This window comes from Bos indicus x Bos taurus, chromosome 8 (genome assembly GCF_003369695.1).
Source record: "Bos indicus x Bos taurus breed Angus x Brahman F1 hybrid chromosome 8, Bos_hybrid_MaternalHap_v2.0, whole genome shotgun sequence".
Taxonomy (NCBI): domain Eukaryota; kingdom Metazoa; phylum Chordata; class Mammalia; order Artiodactyla; family Bovidae; genus Bos; species Bos indicus x Bos taurus.
The window spans coordinates 89,697,174-89,723,891 of record NC_040083.1 but is presented as its reverse complement, the minus strand read 5'-3'; the positions used below and the strand labels follow the sequence as shown (position 1 = coordinate 89,723,891).

At 38.4% G+C, this 26,718-nt stretch overlaps 1 protein-coding gene and 1 pseudogene across 5 annotated transcripts in view; one reads left to right on the top strand and one right to left on the bottom strand.

The window, feature by feature from the left end:
• The window catches only part of SPIN1 (spindlin 1), an 81,705-nt gene that overhangs the window by 36,489 nt on the left and 18,498 nt on the right, over positions 1-26,718 (top strand). For 3 of the 4 annotated variants that reach the window (XR_003512363.1, XM_027550384.1, XM_027550385.1), the window contains exon 3: positions 18,168-18,216. Coding sequence is in view for 3 of the 4 variants with exons in the window: in XM_027550384.1 (XP_027406185.1) it covers positions 18,168-18,216 (49 nt within the window). In the remaining variant the exon portion in view is untranslated. Of the gene's footprint in view, positions 1-3,578; positions 3,658-18,167; positions 18,217-26,718 lie in introns of all 4 variants that reach the window. The other variant, XM_027550383.1, reaches the window with a different exon arrangement.
• On the bottom strand, positions 14,116-18,161 carry LOC113897584 (annotated as a pseudogene). Its single transcript, XR_003512364.1, has one exon. The product of XR_003512364.1 is annotated as a 40S ribosomal protein S3 pseudogene (transcript).

Sequence of the window (26,718 nt, the reverse complement as noted above, 5' to 3'; positions counted from 1 at the left end):
CCTCCATTTTTACTAGTTTATCAAATATAAATTTTCTCCTTTTATGACATTTTAATCATACTGATAAGTACAGGGAATGGTAATAATAGATGGATGTGCCTGCTGCTGCTGCTGCTAAGTCGCTTCAGTCATGTCCAACTCTGTGCGACCCCATAGACGGCAGCCTACCAGGCTCCCCCATCCCTGGGATTCTCCAGGGAAGAACACTGGAGTGGGTTGCCATTTCCTTCTCCAATGCATGAAAGTGAAAAGTGAAAGTGAAGTCGCTCAGTCGTGTCCGGCTCTTAGCGACCCCATGGACTGCAGCCTTCCAGGCTCCTCTGTCCATGGGATTTTCCAGGCAAGAGTACTGGAGTGGGGTGCCATTGCCTTAATACTCAGATTAACAACTGTTTTTACTATATTCAGATGTTTTTAAAACCTCGATTTTTCTGTTTACCAATCAATAGAAATTCATGAGTGAAATGTCAAATAGTGCCAAAGACTTTTATCAAAAAGTAGGCGTTCTGTTCATTTTGAGTTTTGCCTTCAGTATTTGTAAATAATGAATATACAAATTTTTCTTTATTAGATATTGAAACCTGTTGAGGATTCTTTTTCACATAACATCTTCTTCTCTCATTAGCCTTTTTGTTTTTTTTTTAAATGAAATCTATTTAATTTTTTTATTGAAATACAGCTAATTTGCGATGTTGAGTTAGTTTCAGGTACACAGCAAAGTGATTCAGTTGTGTATGTGCTGCCGCTACTGCTGCTAAGTTGCTTCAGTCGTATCCAACTCTTTGCAGCTCTGTAGACTGTAGCCCACGAGGTTCCTCTGTCCATGGGAGTTTCCAGGCAAGAATACTGCAGCGGGTTCCTGACCCAGAGGTTGAACCTGCGTCTCTTACATCTCCTGCATTGGCAGGCAGGTTCTTGACCACTAGCTCCACCTGCATATACATGTCTGTTTTTCAGATTCTTTTCCATGATAGGATATTACAAGATATTGAGTATTGTTCCCTCCACTATATGGTAGGTCCTTGTTTACCTGTTCTATATATGATAATGTGTTTATGTTAATCAGAAACTCCTAATTTATCCCCTCCCCCCATTATATCTCTTCTGGTAACTGTAAGTTTGTCTTCTGTGTCTGTGAGTCTATTTCTGTTTTGTAAATAAGTTCATTTGTATTATTTTTTAAAATTTCGTATGTAGGTGATAGCATGTGATAGTTTTCCTTGACTGCAGTTAATATTATAATCTCTAGGTCTCTATAGTAGCTGCAGTGCCATTATTTCATCTGTTTTTATGGCTGAGTAATAGCCTATTGTATATGTGTACCACATCTTTATCCATTCATCTGTTGATGGTTACTTCTAGGTCTTAGCTGTTGTAATTAGTGCTGTTATGAACATGGGGATGCATGGATTCCAGCGTCATACGGTAGCTCTGTGTTTAGTTTTTACGGAACCTCTGTACTGTTCTCCATAGTAGCTGTACCACCTTACGTTCTCCAGCCGTGTAGAAGAGTACCACACTCTGTGTAGCATTTATTGTTTATTGACTTTTTAAAAACAGCCATTCTGACTCGTGTCTGTCAGTGAGATACCTCATTGTTTGTACTTTTGATTTGCATTTCTTTAATAATTAGCAATGTTGAGCTTATTTTCATATGCCTGTTACCCATCTGTGTGTCATCTTTGGAGAAATGTCTGTTTAGATCTTCTGTCCTTTTTTGATTGGGTTGTTTGTTTTTTGATACTAAGCTGTATGAAGTTTGTATATTTTGAAAATTAATCTCTGTTGGTAGCATCATTTGCAAATATTTTCTCCCAGTCTGTAGATTGACTTTTTGCTTTGTTATGGTTTTCTTTGCTGTACAAAAATTTTTAAAGTTTAATTAGATACCATTTGTAAAATTTTTGCTTTTATTTCCATTACCGTAAAAGACAGAGCCAGCCGCCCCGCCCCCACCCGCTCCCCCCACCTCCCCAAATATTGCTGTGATTTATGTCAGAGTGTTCTGTTTCCTCTAGGAGTTTTATAATACCCAGTCTTACATTTAAGTCTAATTCCTTTTGAGTTTATTTTTGTATATGGTGTTAAGAGAATGTTCTAATTTCATCCGTTTACATGTAGCTGTCCAGTTTTCCCAGCAGTACTAACTGAGAAGACTGTCTTTTCTCTATTGTATGTTCTTGCCTCCCCACAAACTCTCAATTGTATATTCTTGCCACTCAGAAACTCAAAGTGTGTGAGTTTATTTCTAGGCTTTCTATCCTGTCCATTGATCTCTATGTCTGTTTTTGTGCCAGTATCATACTGTTTGATCACTGTGACTCTGTAGTATAATCTGAAGTCAGGGAGCATGATTCCTCATTGTGTTCTTTCTCAAGATTGTTCTGGCTATTTGGATTCTTTTGTGTTTCCATACAAATAAAATTTTTTGTTCTAGTTCTATGAAAAATACCATTGATAATTTGAAAGGAATTGCATTGACAGTAGATTGCTTTGGGTAGTGTGGCCATTTTAACATTATTGGTTCTTCCATTCCAAGAACACAGTATATCATCAGTTTCTTTTCATCAGTGTTTTATAGTTTTTGAAGTTCTGGTATTCTGCTTCCTTAGGCTTTATTTATAGATAAATTATCTTTCTTAACGCTTTATTATTATTTTTTGATATTTATTTATTAATTTGGCTCCTGTTCATGGATCACAGCCTTCTCGTGGTGAAGAGGCTTGTGTAACTAGAGATCTCTTCAAGACAACTGGAGATATCAAGGGAATATATCATGTAAGGAGGGGCATGATAAAGGACAGAAATGGTAAGGACCTATCAGAAGCAGAGTAAGAAGGGTGGCAAGAATACACAGAACTATACAGAAAAGGTCTTAATGACTTGAAGAACCATGATTTTGTGGTCACTCACCTAGAGTCAGAAATCCTGGAGTGTGAAGTCAGGTGGGTCTTAGCATTTACTACCAACAAAGCTAGTGGAGAGGTGGTAGAATTCCAGCTGAGCTATTTACAGTCCTAGAAGATGAGGCTGTTAAAGTGCTGCACTTAATACGTCAGCAAATTTGGAAAACTCAACAATGGTCACAGCACTGGAAAAGGTCAGTTTTCATTCTAGTTTCAAAGAAAGGCAGTGCCAAAGAGTGTTCAAATTACTGTAGAATTGTACTTATTTCACTTGCTAGCAAGGTTATGCCCCAAATCCTTCAAGCGAGGCTTCAGGAGTTTGTGAACCAAGAACTTCCGAATGTACAGACTGGTTTAAAAAAAGGCAGAGGAACTAGAGATCAGATTGCCAACATTTGTTGGATCATAGAGAAAGCCAGGGAATTCCAGAAAATCATTTACTTCTGCATCATTGACTATGCTAAAGCCTTTGACTTTGTGGATCACAACAAACTGTGGAAAATTCTTAAAGAGATAAGAATACCAGACTACCTTACTTGTCTCCTGAGAAACCTGTATGCAGGTCAAGAAGCAACAATTAGAGTGGGACATGGAACAACTGACTGGTTCCAAATTGGGAAAGGAATATGACAAGCTGTATATTGTCACCCTGTTTATTTAACTTCTATGCAGAGTACATCATGTGAAATGCTGGGCTGGATAACTCACAAGCTGGAGTCAAGATTGCCGAGAGAAATATCAACAACCTCAGGTATGTAGATGATACCACTCTAATGGCAGAAAGTGAAGAGCAACTAAAGAGCTTCTTGGTGAGAGTGAAAGAGAAGAGTAAAAAAGCCGGCTTAAAACTCGATACTCAAGAAACCAAGGTGGTATCCAGTCCCCTCACTTCATGGCAAATAGATGGGGGAAAGTGTAAGCAATGACAGACTTTATTTTTTTGGGTTCCAAAATCAACACGGACAGTGACTACAGCCACAAAATTAAAAGACACTTGCTCCTTGGAAGAAAAGCTATGACAACCCTAGACAGTATATTCAAAATCAGAGACATCGCTTTGCTGACAAAAGTCTGTCTAGTTAAGCTATAGTTTCTCCAGTAGTTATGTATGGATCTGAGAATTGGACCATAAAGAAGGCTGAGTGACAAAGAATTGATGTTTTTTAATTATGGTGCTGGAGAAGACTCTTGAGAGTCCCTTGGACTGCAAGGAAGTGAAAGTGGTCAATCCTAAAGGAGGTCAACCCTGAATATTCATTGGAAGGCTTGATGCTGAAGCTCTAGTACTTTGCCTACCTGTTGTGAAGAGCAGACTCATTGGAAAAGACCCTGATGCTGGAAAAGATTGAGGACACGAGGAGAAGGGGGCGACAGAGGTGAGATAGTTAGATAGCATCACCAACTCAATGGATATAAATCTGAGCAAATTCCTGGAGATGGTGAACGACTGGGGGCCTGGTGTGCTGCCGTCCTTGGGGTCACAGAGTCAGACATGACTTAGCGACTGAACGGAAACAACAGTGAATATTTGGCTGCACCAGGTCTTAGATGTGGCCCACAGGATCTTCGATCTTCATTGCAGCATAGGAGATCTTTTAATTGTGGCATGTGAACCCTTATTTGCAGCATATGGATCTAGTTCCATGAGCAGGGATTGAATGCAGGCCCTCTGCATTGGGAGCATGGACTCTTAGCCACTGAACCCCAGTGAAGTCCTTAGAGTCTTTTTGATGCAGTGATAAATGAACTTGTTTCCTTAATCTCTCTTTCTGATACTTCATTGTTAGTATACAGAAATACAAATGATTTCTGTATATTAATTTTATATCCAGCAACTTTATCAAATTCACTGATGAGCTCTAGTAGTTTTCTGATAGCATCTTTTAGGATTTTTTATGTGAAGAAAGCTGAGCGCTGAAGAATTGATGCTTTTGAACAGTGGTATTGGAGAAGACTCTTGAGAGTCCCTTGGACTGCAAGGAGAGCCAACCAGTCTACTCTAAAGGAGATCAGTCCTGGGTGTTCTTTGGAAGGACTGATGCTAAAGCTGAAACTCCAATACTTTGGCCACCTCATGCGAAGGGTTGACTCATTGTAAAAGACTGATGCTGGGAGGGATTCGGGGCAGGAGGAGAAGGGGACGACAGAGAATGAGATGGCTGGGTGGCATCACCAACTTGATGGGCGTGAGTTTGAGTGAATTCTGGGAGTTGGTGATGGATAGGGAGGCCTGGTGTGTTGCAATTCATGAGGTTGCAAAGAGTCGGACACGACTGAGCAACTGAACTGAACTGAACTTACGTATAGCATTATGTGATCTTGACAGTTTTACTACTTCTTGAAACTTCTAAAAAAGCTTTGGCTAAAAATGTATTTATTGTTTCTGTCGTGATTACTACATAAATATTGAACATTTGAGCCAAGTAATGCAGTATGGTTACTTTTTTTTGGTACATTATGTTTTTCTTGGAGTTTTGTGATTGCTTAATTTTTTTCTATTTGTTTAAGTTTCTTTGCAAGTTGGAGTCTTCTAGAACCTCTAACAGCTTTATGAAACTCCTCTCAATGTAATTTCCTGCATGCCGAATGTAATAGATAATCCATCTGTCCTTGTTTTTCTTAAGAGAGTCTTTTTCTAGCACCTTCTGTCATTTTCTATTCTGTTGATTATTCTCTCGATCTGATACAACATTGTCATCCTTGGAGTTTCTTTTTCCTCTTTTATATGTTAGATTCTCCTTTTTCTTGGTTGCTGTGCCTTTGTTTCTTAGTGTGTACTCTTGCCTAGCTAAAGCGTGTACATCTTTAAAAGTTTCATGAATAGACAGTGGATGAGTTGATTGTTAGAAAGCTACAGGTGTAATGTATAGTGATTCATTCATATTCTTTTCGGTTCTCAGATTTACTGAAATTGTCTCTAATAACAATTTTCAAAAATGCACATAAAAAGGGCTTCCTTGGTGGCTCAATAATAAAGAATCCGCCTGTCAATGCAGGAGACACGGGAACATCCCACATGCTAAGGGGCGATCAAACCCGTGTGCCACCACTATTGAGCCTGTGCTCCACAAGAAGAAAAGCTGCTGCCGTGAGAAGTCTGCACTGCAACTAGAGAAAGCCTGGGCAGCCAAAAATAAGTAAATAATACCGTAAAAGTAAATTTAAAAAAAAATGCTGTTTATTTTGGAACTTGTCTGGATGAGCTTGTTAAAACAGTTTGAGTGTATATAGTTTTTCTTGCCTGTTATTGTTTGGGACGATTCAAGTGACTGTACTGTTAGGTGAATCATAGAACAGTTTATTTTGTAAATTATGCTTGTTTTTCCTCACTTCAGTCAACAAATAGATGTAACTGTAGCTACCTAGTGAAGGGTCTTGTTCTGTTTTCCACTGGAAAATCTGTGATCCTCAGATGGGTGATATGAAGCCATTGTCAATAACAAACTAATCTTAGTGCCCAGTAAGTATATACGTACCTACCTGTTCTTCTGTTACTTGCCTTTTCCCCTGAACAGTATGTAGTTGTGACGTCTTCTTAGCAATATATAGAGAAATGGCTCATGGTTCTTTACAACTGAGTAGTATCCCATTGTGTAGAAGTGTGAAGTTAGTTTGTAGAGTAGTCATTTATTTGGACGTTTGTGTTGCTTCTACTCTCCTGCTATTGGAAATAATAACTGCAGTGAAAAGCCTTGCCCATTTGTCTTACCACTGTCATTGGGATAGATTTCTTGAGGTAGCACTGAATCAGATCTCAAGTATATACGTAGTTACGTAATACACCGTCACCTTCCCCTGTGTGGGCTTTGTACCGCTTCGTGTTCCTAGTAGCAGGCAGTCTGTCGGTGTTTCTTAGAGTCTTGCCAGTGGTGTGTGTCACCAGCAGTGTAGGGTTTTCCCATCTGATGGATGAGGAACGGTATCGCTGTAGTTTTAAAGGCCTCTCTGACCTTTTTCTGTTCTTATCTCACCCATTTTTTCTTCTCTGCTTTCTGAAAGTCTTTTAATGTCAGAGATAGTAACTTTTGTCTATGTTATGACTGATTTATCTTACATGCTGTTGTATGGCATCAGCTTCTTGGAGAAAACCTTTTTGCGTCCCTTGTTTCTTGCTCCCATCTGTATGGGTCCCTTAGCCTGCTTCTCAGGATTGTGTTGGACTTCTGACGTGGTTTCTTGAGTCCTCTGTGTCTACAGTGCTTTTCTCTCAATTTCTGGAGTATCTTCCAATAATTTTGAGAGATTTGTTTAAGCTGTAAAATTTTGAGCCCATACGTGAATGTAAATGCCAGTTGGTAATTTATCTGATTACAGAATTCAAGCTTTGGAGTAATTTTATCTCAGTTTTGAAGGCATCACTTACCTCTTGTTAATCTAGCCCAGTGTTGATGGTCAAAGAATAAGTCTAGTACCTCTTTTTTATAAAGAATTTTTTAAAAATAGACTATTTTTGTAGAGCAATTTCAAGTCATAGCAAAATTGAGCCACAGGTACAATGGTTCCTCATATATCCCGTCTCTTCAGTGTTTCCCAGCAGCAGCAGCCCACAGCCACTTGTACTTTTGTTAAATAAATGCGTCTGTTGCAGTGACACATCATCACCCTGAGTCTATAGTTCACCGCAGTGTTCACTCTTGGTGATGTGTGCTCTGTGGGTCTTGACAAGTAATGACACGAATCCTCCCTTGGAGTATCACACAGAGTGGCTTCACGGCCCTAAAATTCCTCTTTGCTGCAGCTATTCATCCCTGCCTCCGCCTTAACCTTTTATTGTCTGACCTTTCATTGTCTCCATAGTTTTTGACTTTTCCAGAATATCATATAGTTGGAGTCATAAAATATGTAAACTTACCAGGTTAGTATTATGGATTTAAGTTTCCTCCATGTCTTTTCATGGCTTGATGGCTCTTTTTTCTTTCAGTACTGAATAATCTGTTGTCTGGATATAGTACCAAGTGTTTATCCATTCACCTACTGAAGGATGTCTTGTTGATTGCTTCCAAGTTTTGGCACTTCTGAATAAAAGTCCTATGAACATCTATATGTAGGCTTTTATATGGATATAAATTTTCACCTCCTTTGGGTAAGTGTCAGGGAGCATAATTTCTGGGTCATATGGTAAGAGTTTTGTTAGAAACTGCCAAATTTCCATTTCCATCAGCTTTGAATGAGAATTCCAGTTGCTTCACATCCTCTCCAGAGTTTGCTGTTGTCAGTTTCACCATTCTAATAGGTGTATTAGTGGTGTCTCATTGTTTTGAGCCTGTATTTCTCTGATGACTTACAATACAGAGCATCTTTTCATGTGTTTATTTGCCATCTCTGTCTTCTTTAATGAGGTGTATATTAAGGTTTTCGGTTCATTTTTTTAAAGGATGTTTATAATTAGTTTGTTTTCTTGTTGCAGAATTTTAAAAGTTGTATATATTATAGATAACAATACTTTATCAGATGTGTCTTTCACAGATATTTTCTTAGCATCTTGACATTGTCTTTCATAGAGCAGAAGTTTTAAATTTTAATTGTCTGACTTATCAGTTATTTTTTTCATGGATTGTGCCTTTGGCATTGTATTGGGTTGGCCAAAATGTTCCTTTGGTTTTAAAGTAAAAATAAAAGACACTTTTTTCATTTTCTTCAAGAACTTTATTGGACGACATATTGTTTTTTGTTCCATTACCTTCTGTAATTTTTTTAAGGCAACTTCATAATTCCTTCTTCCCAAAGCTTTATATCTTCTTGAGCAAAGAACTGTTCCAGGTGCTTTTTACAGTCTTCCAGGGATTTGAAATTGTTTCCATTAAGAGAATTTTGTAAAGACTGAAATACGTGGAATTTTGAAGGTGCAGTGTCTGGTGAAATGGTGTATGAATCAGAAGTTCCCAGCAAAGCTGTTACAGTTTTTGCCTGATCATCAAAGAAACATGCGATCTTGTGTTATCCTGATGAAAAGATTATGTGTTTTCTGTTGACTAATTCTAGATACTTTTTGTCAGGTGGTCTAATTGGGAGCAGTGCTTGTCGGAATTGTTTGATTTTCCAGAAGGAGCTCATAATAGAGGACTCCCTTCCAAATCCCACCATATATACTATATAATCTTTGGATGAAGACCAGCCTTTGGTGTGGTGATTCCTTTTGCTTGTCCCACAATCTCTTCCAATTATTATTCAGTGTCTACTTTTCATCACTCGTCACAGTTTGTTTTAAAAACAGAATGTTTTCATTACGTTTAAGTAGAATTGCTTGCAGAAATACCGTTTCTTCATGGGGCTTCCCTGGTGATCTAGTGATCAGGAATCCACCTGCCGTTGCAGTGGACACGGGTTTGGTCCCTGGTCTGAGAAGATCGCACATGTTGCAGGACACCTAAGCCTGTTGTGCCACAACTACTGAAGCCCACATGCCTCGAGCCTGTGCTCTGCAGGAAGAGAAGCCCCCACAATGAGAAGCCCTTGGCACTGCAACTAGAGAGTAGCCCCCATTTGCTGCAACTAGAGAAAGCTGATGTGCAACAGCAAAGACCCAGCACAGCCAAAAATATATATGTTTTTTTAATAAAATAAGGTTTTTCCCACTTATGTGAAACCCAAATACCAAAGTGATTAACATAAACCAAACTGGTGCACATGATTTTCAGCACTTGATTTGGATGTTTTGAGTATGTTGGCTGTCTCCCACGTGGTATAACATTGATCTTTCTCAGTTAATGTCTGGGTTTAATGGCTATCAACTTCAACTGGTCTCTCTGATAAGTCACAGCACCTTCTCCATACACTGCACAAATCAGTTGTGTTTTCTTGAAATAATAAAGTTTTCTTCTGTCTTCAGTATTAAAATGACTGGAAATGGCTACACAAAATTTCACCAATTTTGATAAGTTTTTTTTTTTTTTTTATGCACACTGAGATGACAACGGTCACAATACAGTCTAACAGAATTGTTTCAAATGAAGTTAAAGACAGCTAAGCACTACCACAGCCATCTTATAGGAAAACTGAATGAACTTTTTGGCAGACTCAGTATCTAAAATGTGTTCAACATAACCAAGGTTATCTAGATTTTCTCCTATTACTACCTTTTAGGGATTTTATATTTTATAGTTTTTAATTTTACATTCAGGTATATGATCTGTTACGAGTTCATTTTTGTGATGGATGTAAGGTCTGTGTCTAAATTCACTTTTCTGCATGTAGCAGTCCAGTTGTTCCAGCACCATTCGTTGAAAACACTGTCTTCGTGTGTATTACCTTTGTTCATTTGTCAAAGGACAGTTGACTGTATTTATGGAGGATCTCTTATGGGCTTTCTATTCTGGTTTTTTTTTTTTTTTTGATCTGTTCATTCTTTCACCAATTCTTTTACACTGTCATAATTAATGTAGCTGTATCAAGTCCGATAATGTCCTCCAGTTTTGTTTTTCAACTTCAGTATCCTGTTGGTTGTGTCTTTTTGCCTCTCCATTAAAAACTCTAGAATTAGTTTGTTGATATCCTCAAAATAACTTGCTAGGAATTTGATTGGGATTGCGTTTAAAACCTATGAATCAAGTGGGGAAGAGGTGACATCTTGATGATATTGAGTCTTCCTGTCCATGAGCATGGAATATTTATCCATTTAAATGGTTCTTTAATTTCTTTGATCACAGTTTTGTAGTTTACCTCATATATATATTTTGTATGTGGAATCAGTACTGATGTCTTCTTTCATCTTTTGTACTAGTGATTTGTATCTTCTTAGTTAGCACAGCTAGAGATTTATCAGTTTGGATCTTTTTGAAGAACCAGGTTTTGATTTTGTTGATTTTTTTTCTCTCTTGACTTGTAATTTAAGTTTTGTTGATAGCTAAGTTTTATAATATCTGCTTACTTTGCATTTAATTTGCTCTTCTTTTTCTGGTTTCCTAAATTGAAAGCATAGATTTTTGGTTTTAAATCTTTCCTCTTTTCCAATATATGCATTTCATTTAGTCCTATAAATTTTCCTTTAGTTAGTATCAGTCACTCAGTCATGTCCAACTCTTTGCAACCTCATGGACTGTAAACTGCCAGGCTCCTCTGTCTGTGGAATTCTCCAGGCAAGAATACTGTAGTGGGTTGCCATTCCCTTTTCCAGGGGATTATCCCCAACCCAGGGATCATCTCCTGCATTGCAGCCAGATATTTTACCATCTGAGCCACCTGGGAAGCCCAAATTCCCCTTTAAGCACTGCTTTATCTGAATCCCACAGATTTTAGTAAATTGTACTTTTGTTTTCATTTAGTTCAAAATATTTTTGTCTTAAAATTTCATCTTCGAACCATGTATTTAGAAGTGTGTTATTTAATCTCCGAGTATTTGGGGATTTTCCAGCTGTCTTTCTATTACTGAGTGTAGATCTCATTGTGGTCTGAGGACATTTCTTTTATCCTCTTAAATTTGTTAAAGTGTGTTTGCTGGTTCACGATATAGGCCCTCTTAATGAATACTCCAAGGGATCTTGAGAAGAAGGTATATTCTTCAGTTGTTGGGTAAAGTGCTATATATATGTCAGTTTTATCCATGTGATTAATGGTAGTATTGGGTTCAGCTGTGTCTTTTTCCAATTTTCTTAAGGCTGAAGCTGTCCATTTCTGATAGATATAGTGAAGTGTTTTCAACTGTGATAGTGAATTCATCTATTTCTCCTTGTAGTTCCTATGGGTTTTTGCCTCAACTAGTTTGATGCTCTGTTGTTAGGTACATACACATTAAGGATTGTTATGTCTTGTTGGAGAATTGAGACCATAATTGTTACATAATGCTTTTCTCTATCCCCAGTGAAATTTTTTGCTCATAAATCTCTCTGAAATTGGCAGCTCAGTTGGTAAAGAATCCACCTGCAATGCAGGAAACCTGAGTTCGATCCCTGGGTTGGGAAGATCCCCTGGAGAAGGGAAAGGCTACCCACTCCAGTAGTCTGGCTTGGAGAATTCTGTGGACTGTGTATAGTCCATGGGATCACAAAGATTCGGATACGACTGAGTGAGTTTCACTTTTACTGGGAAGCCCAAATGCCCCTTTAAGGGCTTTCTCTTGATCCTTGTTACCTTGGTACCTCTTTCTCCATCTGTTTACTTTCACTCTGAATATATCTTTGTTTTTAAAGTGAATTTCTTACAGAAAATCTACAATATGGTATTGCTTTTTCATTCAGTATGACAATCTCTTTATTGGAGTGCTTACTTAGACCATTGGCATTTAAGGAGATTACTGGATTAATATCTGCCATACTTATTGCTATATTGCCCTTGTTCTTTGTTCATATTTTTGTCTTCTACTCTTTTTCTGCCTTTTAAGGTTTTTTTCTTGCTTATTAATTTATGGCTGCACCGTGTTGTCATTGCTGTGCACAGCCAAACTTCCAGGTTCTATGAGTGGGTGCTACTTCCCAGTTGCAGTCCTCAGGCTTCTCGTGTGGGGACTTCTCTTGCTGCAGAGCACAGGCACTCAGGCATGCAGGCTTCAGTAGCTGCTGCGGGCTTCAGTAGTTGTGGCACTTGGGCTCTGGAACGAGCAGGCTTCAGTGGTTTTGGTGGGTTGGCTCAGTAGTTGTGGCTCACAGGCTTAATTAGTTGCCCTATGGTATATGTGATCTTCCCAGACAAGGGATAGAACCCATGTCCCCTCTATTGGTAAGCAGATTCTTAACCACTAGACTATAAGGCAAGTCCCCTTTTATGGTTTTAATTGAGCATTGCTCTTGATTCCCTTTACTCTCTTTTCTTACCTTGTCAATTATACTTTTTAAAAAAACTTTCAGCTCTAGAGTTTGCAATATACAACTAATTCTGGTATACTGTCAAATAATGTGGTAGAGCTTCATTGGCAGTGCAAATATCTTGTAACAGCAAAGTATTCTAATTCTTCCGCTCTAGTCCTTTGTATTGTTGTCTTTTGTTTACATATAAGCTCCATAATCATCTAGTACATTGTTGCTAATATTACTGTGAACGAAATGTTATCAGTTCAATTAAAAATCAGAAAAATAAAAAGTTTTTATATTACTTTCACTTATTCTGTTTCTAATGTTCTTTCTTTATGTAGATCTGAGTTTCAGAGCTATCTTGTTTTTCTTCTCTTTGAATAATTTCTTCTAACATTTTTTGAAGGGCAGATCTACTGGCAACAGATTCCCTCATCTGTGTTTGAGCAAGTCTGTTTCTCTCACTTTTGAAGGATACTTTTGCAGAATATAAAATTTTAGGTTTTTTCTTTCTTTTCACTATAAATATTTCACTCCAGTATCTTTTTGCTTCCATGCTTTCTGAGGAGAAGTAGGATCTAATTCTTAATTTTGCTTTTTTTTTAATTGTGGCTTCTTAAGAGGTTTTTTTCTTTATCTTTGATTTTTCTCACATTTGAATATGAAAAGCTTATTTAGGTTTTATTTTTGTTTCCTTGGCACTTTTCCTGGTTGGTGTTCTCTGTGCATCCTTGTCTGTGGTTTGGTGTCTGACATTAATTTGGGGCAAATTGTCGTTACTACTTTACATATTTTTTCCTGTTTCTTTCTTATCTTTTTGATATTCTCATTATGTACATTATTATACTTACGTTTTTATTTAACAGTTCTTGGATATTTTGTTTTTCCCTGCATCTTTATCTTTTTTTTCTCTTTACTTTTCAGTATTGGAAGTTTCTTTTGACATATCTTCAAGCTCAGAAGTTGTTTCCTTAGCTGAGTCTATTTGGTCTACTAATGAGTCTATCAAAGCATTCTTCATTTCTGTTTTGGGGTTTTTGATTTCTGCTGTGTCTTAAATCTCTTTGATTTTTAAAAAATATTATTTTGGTTATGGTGGATCGTCTTTAGGACTTCCCTGGTGGCTCAGACGGTAAAGTGTCTGCCTACAATGCGGGAGACCCAGGTTCGATCCTTGGGTTGGGAAGATCCTCTGGAGAAGGATGTGGCAACTCTTGCCTGGAAAATCCCATGGATGGAGGAGCATGGTAGGCTACTGTCCATGGGGTCGCAGGCTTTTCATTGCAGTGGCTTCTCTTGTGTGGAGTCCTGGCTCTAGGCCAGTGGGCTCAGTAGTTGCTGTTCCTGGGGTCTGTCTAGAATACAAGCTCAATAGTAGTGGCAATAGGGGCTTAGTTGTTCTACAGTATGTAGGATCTTCCCAGACCAGGGATCAAACCCATATTTCCTGCATTGGCAGGGGATTCTTTACCACTGAACCATCAGGGAAGCCCATCTGCCATGTCTGTCTGTTTTTTCTTAAACATTGCATTTTTCTGCTTATATTACTCATTTGCTCTTATTTATTGTCTACTTTTTTCATTAGAGCCTCTTAGAGGGTGGAGATATTGATTAATATCCTCTGTACTAAGGAGGAACTTTGAGACCAAAAGTGAAGTGGGCATAAAGTGTGATTATGAAATTTAGTGTGGGTTGACAGGATCGGCTGGACGACCATCCATGGGCATTTGCAGCTGCACTTCATACGGCTGAAAGGGCTCTTCTAGAGATGCTTCGGGTAGATTTGATCTCTGTTCAGCTGCCCACTCATCAGTGTATGTCACATGCTGGATGAAACTGAGGGGGAATGGCACTCTTAGCATTTGGGATCGTGTTTGGCACTTTTTATCTGTGAAGTAGAATGGACAGCCCTGTACAGACCAACTGACCTTTTTCGTTTATCTTTTTAGAATTGTTATGTAATTGCAGAAATTTATGTTTAAAAACTGCATGTCTTGATGTAATGCCAAGGAGAGAACTTTGTGATAACCCAGAAGCCTTCTTCCTCCACCCAGGTGGATTATGTTACTTAGTGTGAATTTTGATCAATATGGTATATATTTTGAAGCACTCTGTAGATATTGATAAGTTGTTGTTTTCTTATTCAAAATATTTGAATTTTCATTGTGACTTAGTGTTTGAAACATGAAGTTTTAAAAGATTGTTTAATTTTCAAATATTGGGGTGTTTACGAATATTTATTTCTAATTTCTGATGTGGTCAGAGGACTTATTTTGTATGGTTTGACATTAAGTGTATTGAGAGTTTGTATTCTGAGTAGCGTATGGTGTATCTGGGTTAATGTCCCATGTGAACTTGGAAAAAAGGTTTATTTTGGCATTACTGGATTGACATTCTGTAAATGTCATCTAAGCCTAGTTGGCTGTGATGTTTAGGTCTTCTATATCCTTTTCTTATATTCTTACCCACTTGTTATATCAATTACTGAGAAGTGTTTATATTTTTAAATATGAGTATGTCCGTTTTTCTTATTCTATCAGTTTTTGCTTTATATATTTCAGTATACTGTAATTAGGTTTATATACTTTTAAGATTGTTATAGCTTCATTTTTTATTTTTGACTGTGCTACATGACTGTGGGATCTTAGTTCCCTGACCAGATATTGAACTCAGGCCCTCAGTAATGAGAACTGGGAGCCCTAACCATAGGACCACCAGCCCTGTTGTGGCTTCTTTTTTTTTTTTTTTCTTTTTCGTATTTTAAAAATATTTTATTAAAAATCTTGATAGAGCAACATCCAGGCTCCAGACCCAGGGGTCAAGGAAATCTGTCTTGCCTTGGTTTACCGGCTAGGGCATGGCATGCAGCTCTGGCTTCCCACTTTTCTGTTCATGGGATTAGTAGGCAGCATTTTCATCTCTGGGTTCCAGAGTGTTCCCGTGATCAAGCAAAGGCTTCTTAGGGCCAGTCTTACTGGTTGGGTCCCAAGGCAGCATGATCTTTTACCTTGATGCCCAGCACACCCTGTCTGAGCAGCACGTGGCGTGCGGAGGTGTCAACATAGTAGTTAACAGGGTCCTCACTGTGGATCATGAGGCCATCCACAAACTTCATGGATTTAGCCCTCTATCCTTGGAGTTTCCCAGACACCACGACCTCACAGCCTTTGGCCCCATGATGAACCTCAGCTCACCGTAGTAGGCCCTTCACACAGTAAGGCCTCCTGGGAGTCTGTAATGCAAAGACTCTGCCTGGACAATGGCACACAGATTTCCTGTGGCTACCTTTTCAGCATATAGCGCTACAGTGCACTCAGGGAAGCCACATCTCTTCTGAACCACAACAGTGAATTCCTGGATCCGCCAGCCCTCCTTACCAAGAGCATTCTCTGTCCTTGTGGCCATGATAATGATTTCTGTCCTGGTTGGTGTAACTCGGACCTCAACTCCAGAGTACCCATCTTCAGCCATCTCCTGAGTGAGAAACTCGTTCAGTTCAGCTTTGAAGATGCCGTCTTCTTCAAAGACAGACTCTATCTTGGAAATCTGCACTGCCATCTTACCTCCCACACCCCGGAAAGGAAAGAGTGTTGCAGCTTCTTAATTGACTCTGTTATCATTTTGGAATATCCTTTTTGATGCCTGATACCTTTGATTTTAATAATTGTTTCTTCCTTCTTTGTATAGTCTCTTAATTGATGTATTTAAACTATATTTAGTGAAATAATATTGTTGGGGTTGGAAAGATTTTTGCTATACATAGTATTCACAAGTAGATTGTTTTCTTTATCTTGGCAGCACCTTAAAGATTTATTCCACTGTTTTTTTCTGGCCAACATTGTTTCTGACAACAAATCTGGAGCCACTATTTTGTTTGCCTAAATTTAAGATGTCTTTTATTGTTCAGCTGGTTAAAAGTATTTTCTGTGTCACTGGTTTTCAGAAATTGGTTAGAATGTGCCTTGTGGTTTTTCCCTTTGTTTTTTATCTTACTTTGGCTTCATTGACCTTGTTGGTTCTATGTTTATGTATTTATCACATCTGAAAACCTTTCTGCCATTATTTTTGTCAGACTTTTTCTTCACTCCTCTGTTCTCTTTTGTGGAGTCCGTTTTGTTTATGCTGGCCCGGTTGCTATTGTCCTAGAAGTCACTGAGGCTGTTTGTGTTCTGTTTTGGATATGTTGTGTTACAATGTCTCATATTCACTCCTTTTTTTATTTGTGGGGTCTGATCTGCTACTAACCACATCCAGTGGATTTCTTTTTTTCTTCTTCATTTTGGATCATATATTTTTCATCAGTTTCATTTATTTCTTCTCCTTCCCCCATTCATCTGTTTTAAGTGTTTATGTCTTCCTCTAACTGTTTGAGCATAGTTATTAATCATTCTTTTAGCATCTTTGCTTGCTAATTACATTGTTTCGGTTGTAACCTGTTTGCTTATGGGGTTACAGTTTGCTGCTTTCCCACAGACCTAGTTCTTGGAGTTGGGGTGTTGGACATCTGAAGTATCCAACCCAGTTGTGGAGCATTGGGTTTTACTGGTGTCCTTTAACTGAATATTGGAGCTTTGTTTTGGCAAGCAAGTTCTGGGATGTGTCTGTAGCAGCTTTTCTTCTTAGGGCTGCTTCATCCTCCTGCCAAGGGATTATCTTGATGGTTTTTCCTGATTATCCTGTGTGTTGAAAGAGGTGGCTAGATGGAGTTTGAACAGCTCTCATGCCTTTGCAAGTTAGTATCTAGCCAAAGACTAAAGACCACCATACCTTTTCCAGATGTTTGGCGCTCCCTGTGAGATCTCGTTCCTTGCCAGCACTCTGACCTACGACTCCCAGCCCACCTCGCCTCCTTAGCTTCCATCTGACTCTCAGTGTAGCACAACCTCAGTGTTCTTGGTTACCCTTCATGCACCATTGTCCTCAAATGGTTCTTGGGATGCACTTGGTTGGTGTAGGGGCCCTTGGGTGGGTTTTCTGCTCCCTGGTTCCATAGTCCCGTGCTGCCTCTTGTCCTGATGTCTGGGTCCAGATGTTTCATATCTCTTGTCCCATTTTCTAGTTGTTTGTGGCAGGAAGATGAGTTCTATACCTTTTAGTACTTTATGACTAGGATTGTCACTTTTTTGGCTGTGGTTTTTATCCATGTGATTTTGCTTTTTGTGTGTTCTATGGCCATTTTAGGCAGATAAACTGCTCTTACTGTCATTTTATCTTCCCAGAACCCCTTATCTTCCGTTTAAAAGATAAGTAAGCAAATGGTTTTCTTACATTTTGGCTGTTGTGGGTTTTTTTTGTTGTTGTTTTTTGGCCACATCTTGTGGCTTGTGAGGTTCTGCAGTGTTCCCTAACCAGGAATGGAACCTGGTACCTTTGGCATTGAAAGCAGAGTAGTACAGAGTCCTAACCCTAGGCCATCAGGGAATTCCCTTGTGGTTTAATTTCATACTTTATATGGCAGTTTTTCGTAAGTTAACTTTTTCCTGAGTTTGAGCTATTTTTTAATCCAGTTTTCATTGACGTATACTCACTTCTCTTTTAGGCCATGCTGGTGTATCTGCAAGCATGATGAAGAAAAGGACATCCCACAAGTAAGCGGTTCTGAAACTTGCCTTTTTATTTATTTTTCATTAATTAATTTTTATTAGAGGATAAATACGTTAAACATTGTGATAGTTTTTGCCATACATTGACATGAATTGGCCACGGGTGCACATGTGTCCCCCATCCTGAATCCCACTCCCTTGTTTCTTCCCACCCCGTCTCTGGGTTGTCCTAGAGCACCGGCTTTGAGTGCCCTGCTTCATGCATTGAACTTGCACTGGTTATCTGTTTTGCAGAAACTTGCCTTTTTAGATAGCACACTGTGGCCTTTGGTTACATGGGCTGTGAGGTCATCTCTGTGAGACCCTCTCTTGAACCCTCTGCGCAGCCAGCCTCACATGGAGCCTCGCTGCACACTGAGTAACGGTGTGCCTTCTTGCCCCTGTTCATCGAGGACCTAGCTAGCACTCTGCCAGGCACACTCACTTCTTCATAAAATTTTCAAATGAATGAGGATATTGTAATGTAGAGAAAGCGTATTCATGTTGAAAGATAATTTTAAGTGACAAACGTGGTATGAATCTTAAATTCTGTAGGTACTAGAGAGTAAAGGCAACTTTTTTCCTTCCTGCAATTTTTTTGTATGTGTATAGTTATGTCCAAAAAGAAAATTTACTATCTTAAACAACAATATCCACTGGTACTGTGGTACTGTGATGGCTACTGCACCGTGAAATCCTGACAAATAACTATGATTGTGTGAGTGTTCATCATAAGGTTGTTAAATATGGGAGACCCTCATTGTGACCCTAGCACCTCCCAAGACTGATTATACAATTAATTATTTTCAAATTATTCATATTGAAATGCTTGTGCCTCTTGGTCACCACTCTGTAGTAGCAGAAGAGTGTGAGAGTCCTCTGGGCTGTTATAGAAGGTCTGGATGAATAAAGGTGCCTTTCATTAATTGTTGGTAGTTAAACCAAAATATGTCTCTATTTAAAGGAAAACTTGGATATGTAATGTAAATATATGTGATACTCAGTTTAAGAAATGACTTGAAAAGCAAAAATATGAAGATAGGGCAAGTCCTGAGGTTTGATAAAACATTTCTCAAATTTCACTTATTTGCCCATCATCTTCACAGTTCTGTCATATATAGTGATCTAATAATTTATGTAATATATCTCCACTCATTATCTTTACCATAAGTAGTAAACTATCTCTTGGCATAAATAGAAGGTAATGAAAAAAAAACTTAAATATAATGGGAGATGAAAGCAAATTACACATTAACTTTGCAAAACTAGCTTTGTTCATCTTTTTTCCCCTAAAAAGGAATAAATTCCTATGCATTTGATTTTTGAAGTTCATACATGTGCAGCTAAAGAATCTCTCATCCCATCTGTTACATGATTCAGGAAACGTGATCTAGGGCTTTAATATGAGGTGTGCTTGTCTCATTTAAAGAGTAGAAGTTTTGAACATAGCAAAAAGGAGAAGTTGAAAAGTTACCAGTCATTTTCCTATTTTTTTCTGATGTCAGTGCAAATTTGAGGATGGGTGGGGTGGAAAAAAACTGAAACAGAAGTTTCCGCATATCACAAATGAAAGCTGTTAACTGTTGTCCTTGAATCGGTAAGTGGGGATGATGGGTGGTGGAGAGGCTGGCCTTGGAGTGGGAAGCCCCACTGGCCCAGCTGTGGGCTTTACCAAATCCCTCGTATGCCTAACACTCAGCTTAACTTGATTAAGTCATGGTGTTGGACTGGAACAGTGAGGTTTTCGGGTTTTCATTACAGATGAAGTGTTTATAGCAAACAGATACAGGAAAGCAGAACTTGGAGCCTCGCCCTCTCCTTGCCTGCCTCCACTGTGGCCCTCCAGAGAGTAAGGTGCTCAGACTCCTTGTGTGCAGCCACTGACCCGTGGTCATGCCTCCTCTCGCTTTCCGTGTTGGTACAGGGGGGCTGTGCAATAACAACTCGATGTGCACATGCCTCTGCTTGCTTGAGAGAGTCACAGGAACACCCAGGAGACAAGGGCTGGCAGAGCCCATGTCCTGCAAATGGCATCTCCTATCTCCGTGGGTGTGAGGGGATTCTGGTAATCAGGTCCAAAGTGCTTGGAGCAGTGTCTCTGCACCCAGAAATGTTGCATAGCTGAGTCTCGTTCTCATTTTTTGAGGTAAATAGAAACTTTTGTGCTTCTTATGAGCCAGGGTTCTTGGTATATTTTGGGGACAAGCTGGTGGACATTTCTTTTCTGGCTTCCCAGGAGGTTGTTTGGGAATTATCTCTTAACTGAAGGCACATCTTGAAGGCAGGTGTAGTTGGGGGCAAATAAGGTGGATGTAGCTGTAGTGATTCTTTGTTTTAGTTTTCAAATATGGATCTGGCTCTTTTTCTTCCTTAATTTGAATAGTCGATAGATTGACATTTCAGGGAGGTGTGACTGGGCTTTGGTATCTTTTCCACTAATGTACATTTGAAAAATGGATCAGGACCTGTTAACACACTGAATTGAGGATTTCTAGGGAATGTTTTCCTTTTTCTAAGACACCAGTACTAGTCACCAACCAAGGCTGTCACTGTGCTCCTTCCCCTCCTCCTCCTCTTGTCCCTGGGGTAGTCTCATTCATGACATCCCTTGTCAAGTAGGGACCTTGAATCCTTCTATGCGAAGAGAGTTTGAGTCTGTGGTCATCACATCTAAGAAATAGCTAGGATACAGCAACAGGACAGTATGATTCTGGAACCTATAGTAACTATTGATACCACGTCCTGTTTCCTGAACTGTATGTTTTGTTGTCTCGTATATGAAAAATATTTCTGTCACAAGCACACAGACCTAGATCACAGTTGGAGCAAGCATCTAAATGAACCATGGTATTGACAATGATAAACTGGTCAAATGTGGAATACTTTTTAATCAATTTGCCAGTAGCTCTGTTACTCACACCAGTGAAAGTGAATAGTGCTTTGGAAAACCCCTTGAGGCATTTGGATGCTTGCCATGGACGTCTCTGAATACTCTCAGTGTGCACAGTGTGTAGACAAAATAATGAAAAGGCCAGAGTGATTTGGATAGAAAACTTGACTTTCTCCATCCTGTTTTTTTATTGTTGGTTTAAGCTGGGAATGCCAGTTTCAGCTGTAGAACTCTTAACAAGCAACAAGTACTAGAGAAGCAGTTTTTTTCTATTTGCTGCTGTGCATCTTGCAAAAAGACAATTATTTTGACTTAGTTTCTTTTGAAATCTGCTGGAACACAGTAAGGAAGCTGCTTTTATCTCACAGTATTAAAAAAATAAAAAAATTAGGAAAGAGATCAGTTAATTCATACACCAAAGTATGCAGTATATGGCTGTCATTACTGGTTTATTATAGGAGAATTATAATAGTTAAAAATGTAAGAAGTACGGTGCCTTTAAATATTGACTATAAAAGTAAGATATTTACTGATGAGAAATGGTACTCAACTTAAGTCATTAAGGGAGTCTAGATAAAGGGTGAAAGGCCTTTCAGCACAGATTTTGTTTCTTAAATCGACATATAATTAAGTTCTACAGTGTTCTAGGTGTATGACATAGTGTTTCACAACTTTTAAAGATTATACTCCATTTACAGTTATTATAAAAATATTGGCTAGATTCCTTATACTCTACAGTATATCCTTGTTTGTTTTATACACAGGAGTTTATACTTCATCTCCTGTTTCTCTTTTGCCCCTCCACCTTCCCTTTCCTTACTGGTAACCACTAGTTTGTTCTCAGGAATTCTGTTCTTGATGACAGAATAATTGGAATGGTACTTTCAGTACCATTATTTAAAGTATTAAGCAAAGTACAGAAGTGTTTTCTATAGTCTTGGTTTTCCTTTTTGGGAACTTGGATGTATAGAAGTTACTGTTTATTCTGGATCAGTTCTGCTACCAAAGGTGTGGGACCTAGGTGAGCAGTGCACTTGGAAGCTTGTTAGAAAGTCTTTGGTTCTTCTTCAGGCCTGCAGAATAGAATGGAACCCAGAGTTTCTGGGACAGGCTTGGGTAACTGTTTTCAGAAACTGTAGGTGATTTGATGCATGCCTGAGTTTGAGAAGAACTGGCCTAAACCATCATCAGAACTGATATCTTAAAGCACATCAGATAACAAAGTCAAGTAGTTTGGAAATTAATATACACAATTACAGCAATGAAAGGTGATTGGATGCTGTATACTTGGTCAACATTTACTCCCATTGAAACTATAGGAAAAGCTGTTTATAGCTTATGGAGATGACAAGGAAAGTGATTATAGATGTTTAGTTCTGGTTTCTCTACTTTTATCCTTGAATTGTTTGGATCCTGACACAATACAGCCTTTTATTTGCCCTTGGAGCTATAATTCCATGTGTCCTCAGTTGAATGAGATGTCTTGGTATTTGTTTATAATATTGCTGTTTGTTTATTGACTACCTGGTAAGTGACAGTTAAGAATACTTTAGACTTTTTCCCCCAAGAAAATGCCAGACAGTAAGGCTATTAAAAATAACATATCCAAGGAGAACATGCAAAGCAAAATCACCATATTCCAGAAACTCTCATTTTAAATTTTAAAAAGTTAGTTGCTTTAAATTGTTAATCTTACATCCCTTTTTGTACTGGCTTGTGGGATCTTAGTTCTCCAACCAGAGACTGAAACTCAGCCTTCAGTTGTGAAAGTTTAAAGTCCTAACCACTGGACCACCAGGGAACTCCCTGTACTGTTCTTTTTAAAAATATGTTTATTTTCTGTTCTGTTTTGTTTATTTTTGGCTGCACTGGATCTTTGTTGCTGCAACATGGACTTTATCTAGCAGGGAGCGGGGCTACTCTCTCGTTGTGGCACACAGGCTTCTCATTGCAGTGGCTTCGCTTGTAGATCGTGGGCTCTAGAGCACGAGGGCTTCAGCAGTTGCAGCACACGGGCTCAGTAGTTACAACATGCAGGCTCTAGAGTGGCAGCTCAGTAGTTGTGATGCATGGGCGTAATTGCTCCATGGCATGTGGGATCTTCCGGACCAGGGATCAAGCCAGTGTCCCGGACCAGGGATCAAGCCAGTGTCCCCTGAATTACAAGGCAGGTTCTTAACCACAGTGGGACCATCATGGAAGCCCTATACTGTTGTTAGATTGAACTACCTAGAGATATGACCATCTAAGTGTGTTTTTTATCTTTTTGTATCTTCTGCCAGTTATCTGACATGTTCTTATTGTTTACTTTTATATGTACTATTTCAACTCATGTAAGTAAGCTTTAATTTTTATTAAAATTTTTCTTACTGATTTTTGAATCTGAATTAGTGATTAGAATTAAAAAACAAAAAAGTTTGTTTAGTATGTAATTTTTAACTTCTCTAGTATGGAAAATTTCAAATACACAGAAAAATAAAGTAGTAAATATTTTTTCACTCTTAACATTAATAATTACTAGTTTAACATACTTAAAAATATTTTAAAACAATACTTGTAAACTTTGGCTGTAAGGGTATTTGAACAGTTTGGACATTCAGGGAGCAGTAATTGGAAAGCTTGGCTTACGATTTTTAGAAGTATTGTATTATTCTAATTACCGTTTTTGACTTTAGTATTCATTGAGGCATCCGTTCATTCTTTTCTTTTTTCTTTTTCTTTTTTTTGGAGCTGCACTTTGCTGTGCAGCTCCTAGTTCCTCAAACTCGTGCCCCCTGCAGTGGAAGCTCGGAGTCCCAACCACTGGACCTCGAGGAAGTCCCATCTGTTCATTCTTTCCTGCCTCTACCTTTTCAATCAAATTAAGTTGTTCATTAAATAAATTTGGCAAAAATGGTATCTATATTAGATCTTTAATTCTTCTTTTAGAATTTAGTGAAATGGTATTCTAAAAATGAAATTACTCTTGACTAAAAAGGGAACAGAAATAAAATTTGAAATTTATAATGCTAATATGTATAAATCTATTTTTATGTATAGTTTCTTGCAGAATTAGGAATCAACTGCATTAATTTAAGCATAATTACAAATTGTATTTTATCTGCCTATAAAAGTACAGTACTTAAGTCATAAAAAATTTTGAAAATAACAAGTGAATGCAGGGAAAGGCAGCTTAATTATTTTTGATCCACCTTCATCCAGAGACTATGCCTCTCAATAATTTAATGTATGTTTTAAAAGTTTTTTTTCCTACATATCTGTTTGAATGATTGTGTATATATTTAAAATGTGTTTATATTATTTCTGTGATTTTAATAGCTATGTAGTTATTCATCATATAGATAAGTATTACTTACTAAATCAGTGAGACCTATTGAACTTCATATTCAGTTTCCCGTGGTACAAGCACTGCTCAGAACATACTGTTTGCTGTAGTTTTGTGCTTGTCCATTGTTTTCTTTTGATCAATTCCTAGACATGAAATCACTGAGACAATGGATGCCAGATTATTTGTTCACTAGGAGGGTTGTATTTATTCTATAAGCAGATAGAAAATAGTACTTCACTGTAATTTACATTAGGTTTGCAGTTTTTGTTATTGATATAGAAAGATCATCCCACCAACAGATCAGAACACTGAGAAATCTCTGCAGGATACACAGCAGACAGGAATAGATTTATATCAATATAAAAGCTAAGCTAAGCTAAGGAACTCTCAACAACTTTGAGTTGAAAAAGAAGACCTCCAAAAAGTTGAATGTTCAAACTAGACCCTAGCGTCTATTCAGGTTAGAGACAGCACAGGCTGGCTGCAGTTCCCTTTGTCATTATGGTGAGAGAAACCAGCTGCATTAGGCAGTAGGTGTTCACCTTATCTCCCCTGGCTTGAAGTTGCCACACAGTCTCAGCTGCTCTGAAATTACCTAGGTCCTGGCTGCTTTTTCAGAACCTATACTTCATACTGAGAACTCAGAGACCCTGACTTGGCCTGAAGAAACACATCTCAGCTACGGTTACCACTTGATATCTTTCCTTGCATCTGAAAATATGGACACCAAGAATCATCAGGCACCTGAGGAACTCTGACAGCACCAAAGAAAGTCATACATAGAACAGGAGAGTTAACCTCGCTCTCCTGCAGGTGTGAAGAATGCTGCCACTCAGATGGCAGCAGATGCAACAAAGACAAGGCTCAACCCAGAAGTTCATAAGGAATCCAGAAAAGTGAAAATTATCCTCATATCAGGTGTTGCACTCATTACAAAGAAAAATCATTTAAGATAAAGAAATGATCAATTCATATAAATCAAAATATTAGGTAAGATATTCAATAGATAGGCTAAAATTCAAGCCTGTTTTACCTAATTCAAGAAATTGACCAAGTCTTAGTGAGGGATACTTAGACACATGTCACGAGTCCTAGGGACATTTCAGAATCTAGTAACAAACAAAATTCTAAAAGCAGCCTGAAGAGGGAGATGGATTACCCTCAAAGGAGCAAGGATCAGATTGGCATTTGGTATCTGTGACTCTGGAAGATAAAAGACAATGAAAATACCTTTTTGCAATAAAGGTACTGAAGGCAAAGGGAATTTGAGCCTGCCTTGCATACCTAGGCAAGTCAAGGATAAGAACAAAATAACAGTATTTTGAGGCTTCCAAGAATTTGTAGTTTGCATTTGTGAACCCTGTCTGACTACCAGAGAATATATCTAGAAAAACCAAATATACATGAGAAAAAAATAAATGCTGCAAAAATTTGTTGCAAAAAGCAACAAAAATCCTCTTTGTTTGCTACTGAATAAGGGAATGTTTTTTAAAAATTATTTTTAAGATAGTAGCAACCTGTAGGCAAGTCAGGAAGCAACAGTTAGAACTGGGCATGAAACTGGTTCCAAATAGGAGGAGTACCTCAAGGCTGTATATTGTCACCCTGCTTATTTAACTTATATGTGGAGTACATTATGAGAAACGCTGGGCTGGAAGAAGCACAAGCTGGAATCAAGATTGCCAGGAGAAATATCAATAACCTCAGATGTGCTGATGACAGCACCCTTATGGCAGAAAGCAAAGAAGAACTAAAGAGCCTTTTTGATGAAAGTGAAAGAGGAGAGTGAAAAGGTTGGCTTAAAGCTCAGCATTCAGAAAGCGAAGATCATGGCATCCAGTCCCATCACTTCATGGCAAATAGATGAGGAAACTGGAAACAGTGGCTGACTTTGTTTTTTGGGGGCTCCAAAATCACTGCAGATGGTGATTGCAGCCATGAAATTAAAAGATGCTTACTCCTTGGAAGGAGAGTTATGACCAACCTAGACAGCATATTAAAAAGCAGAGACATTACTTTGCCAACAAAGGTCTATCTAGTCAAGGCTATGGTTTTTCCAGTGGTCATGTATGGGTGTGAGAGTTGGACTATAAAGAAAGCTGAGCGCCGAAGAATTGATGCTTTTGAACTGTGGTGTTGATGCTTTTGAACTGTGGTGTTGGAGAAGACTCTTGAGAGTCCTTTGGACTGCAAGGAGATCCAACCAGTCCATCCTAAAGGAGATCAGTCCTGGGTGTTCATTGGAAGGACTGATGTTGAAGCTGAAACTCCAATACTTGGGCCACCTGAT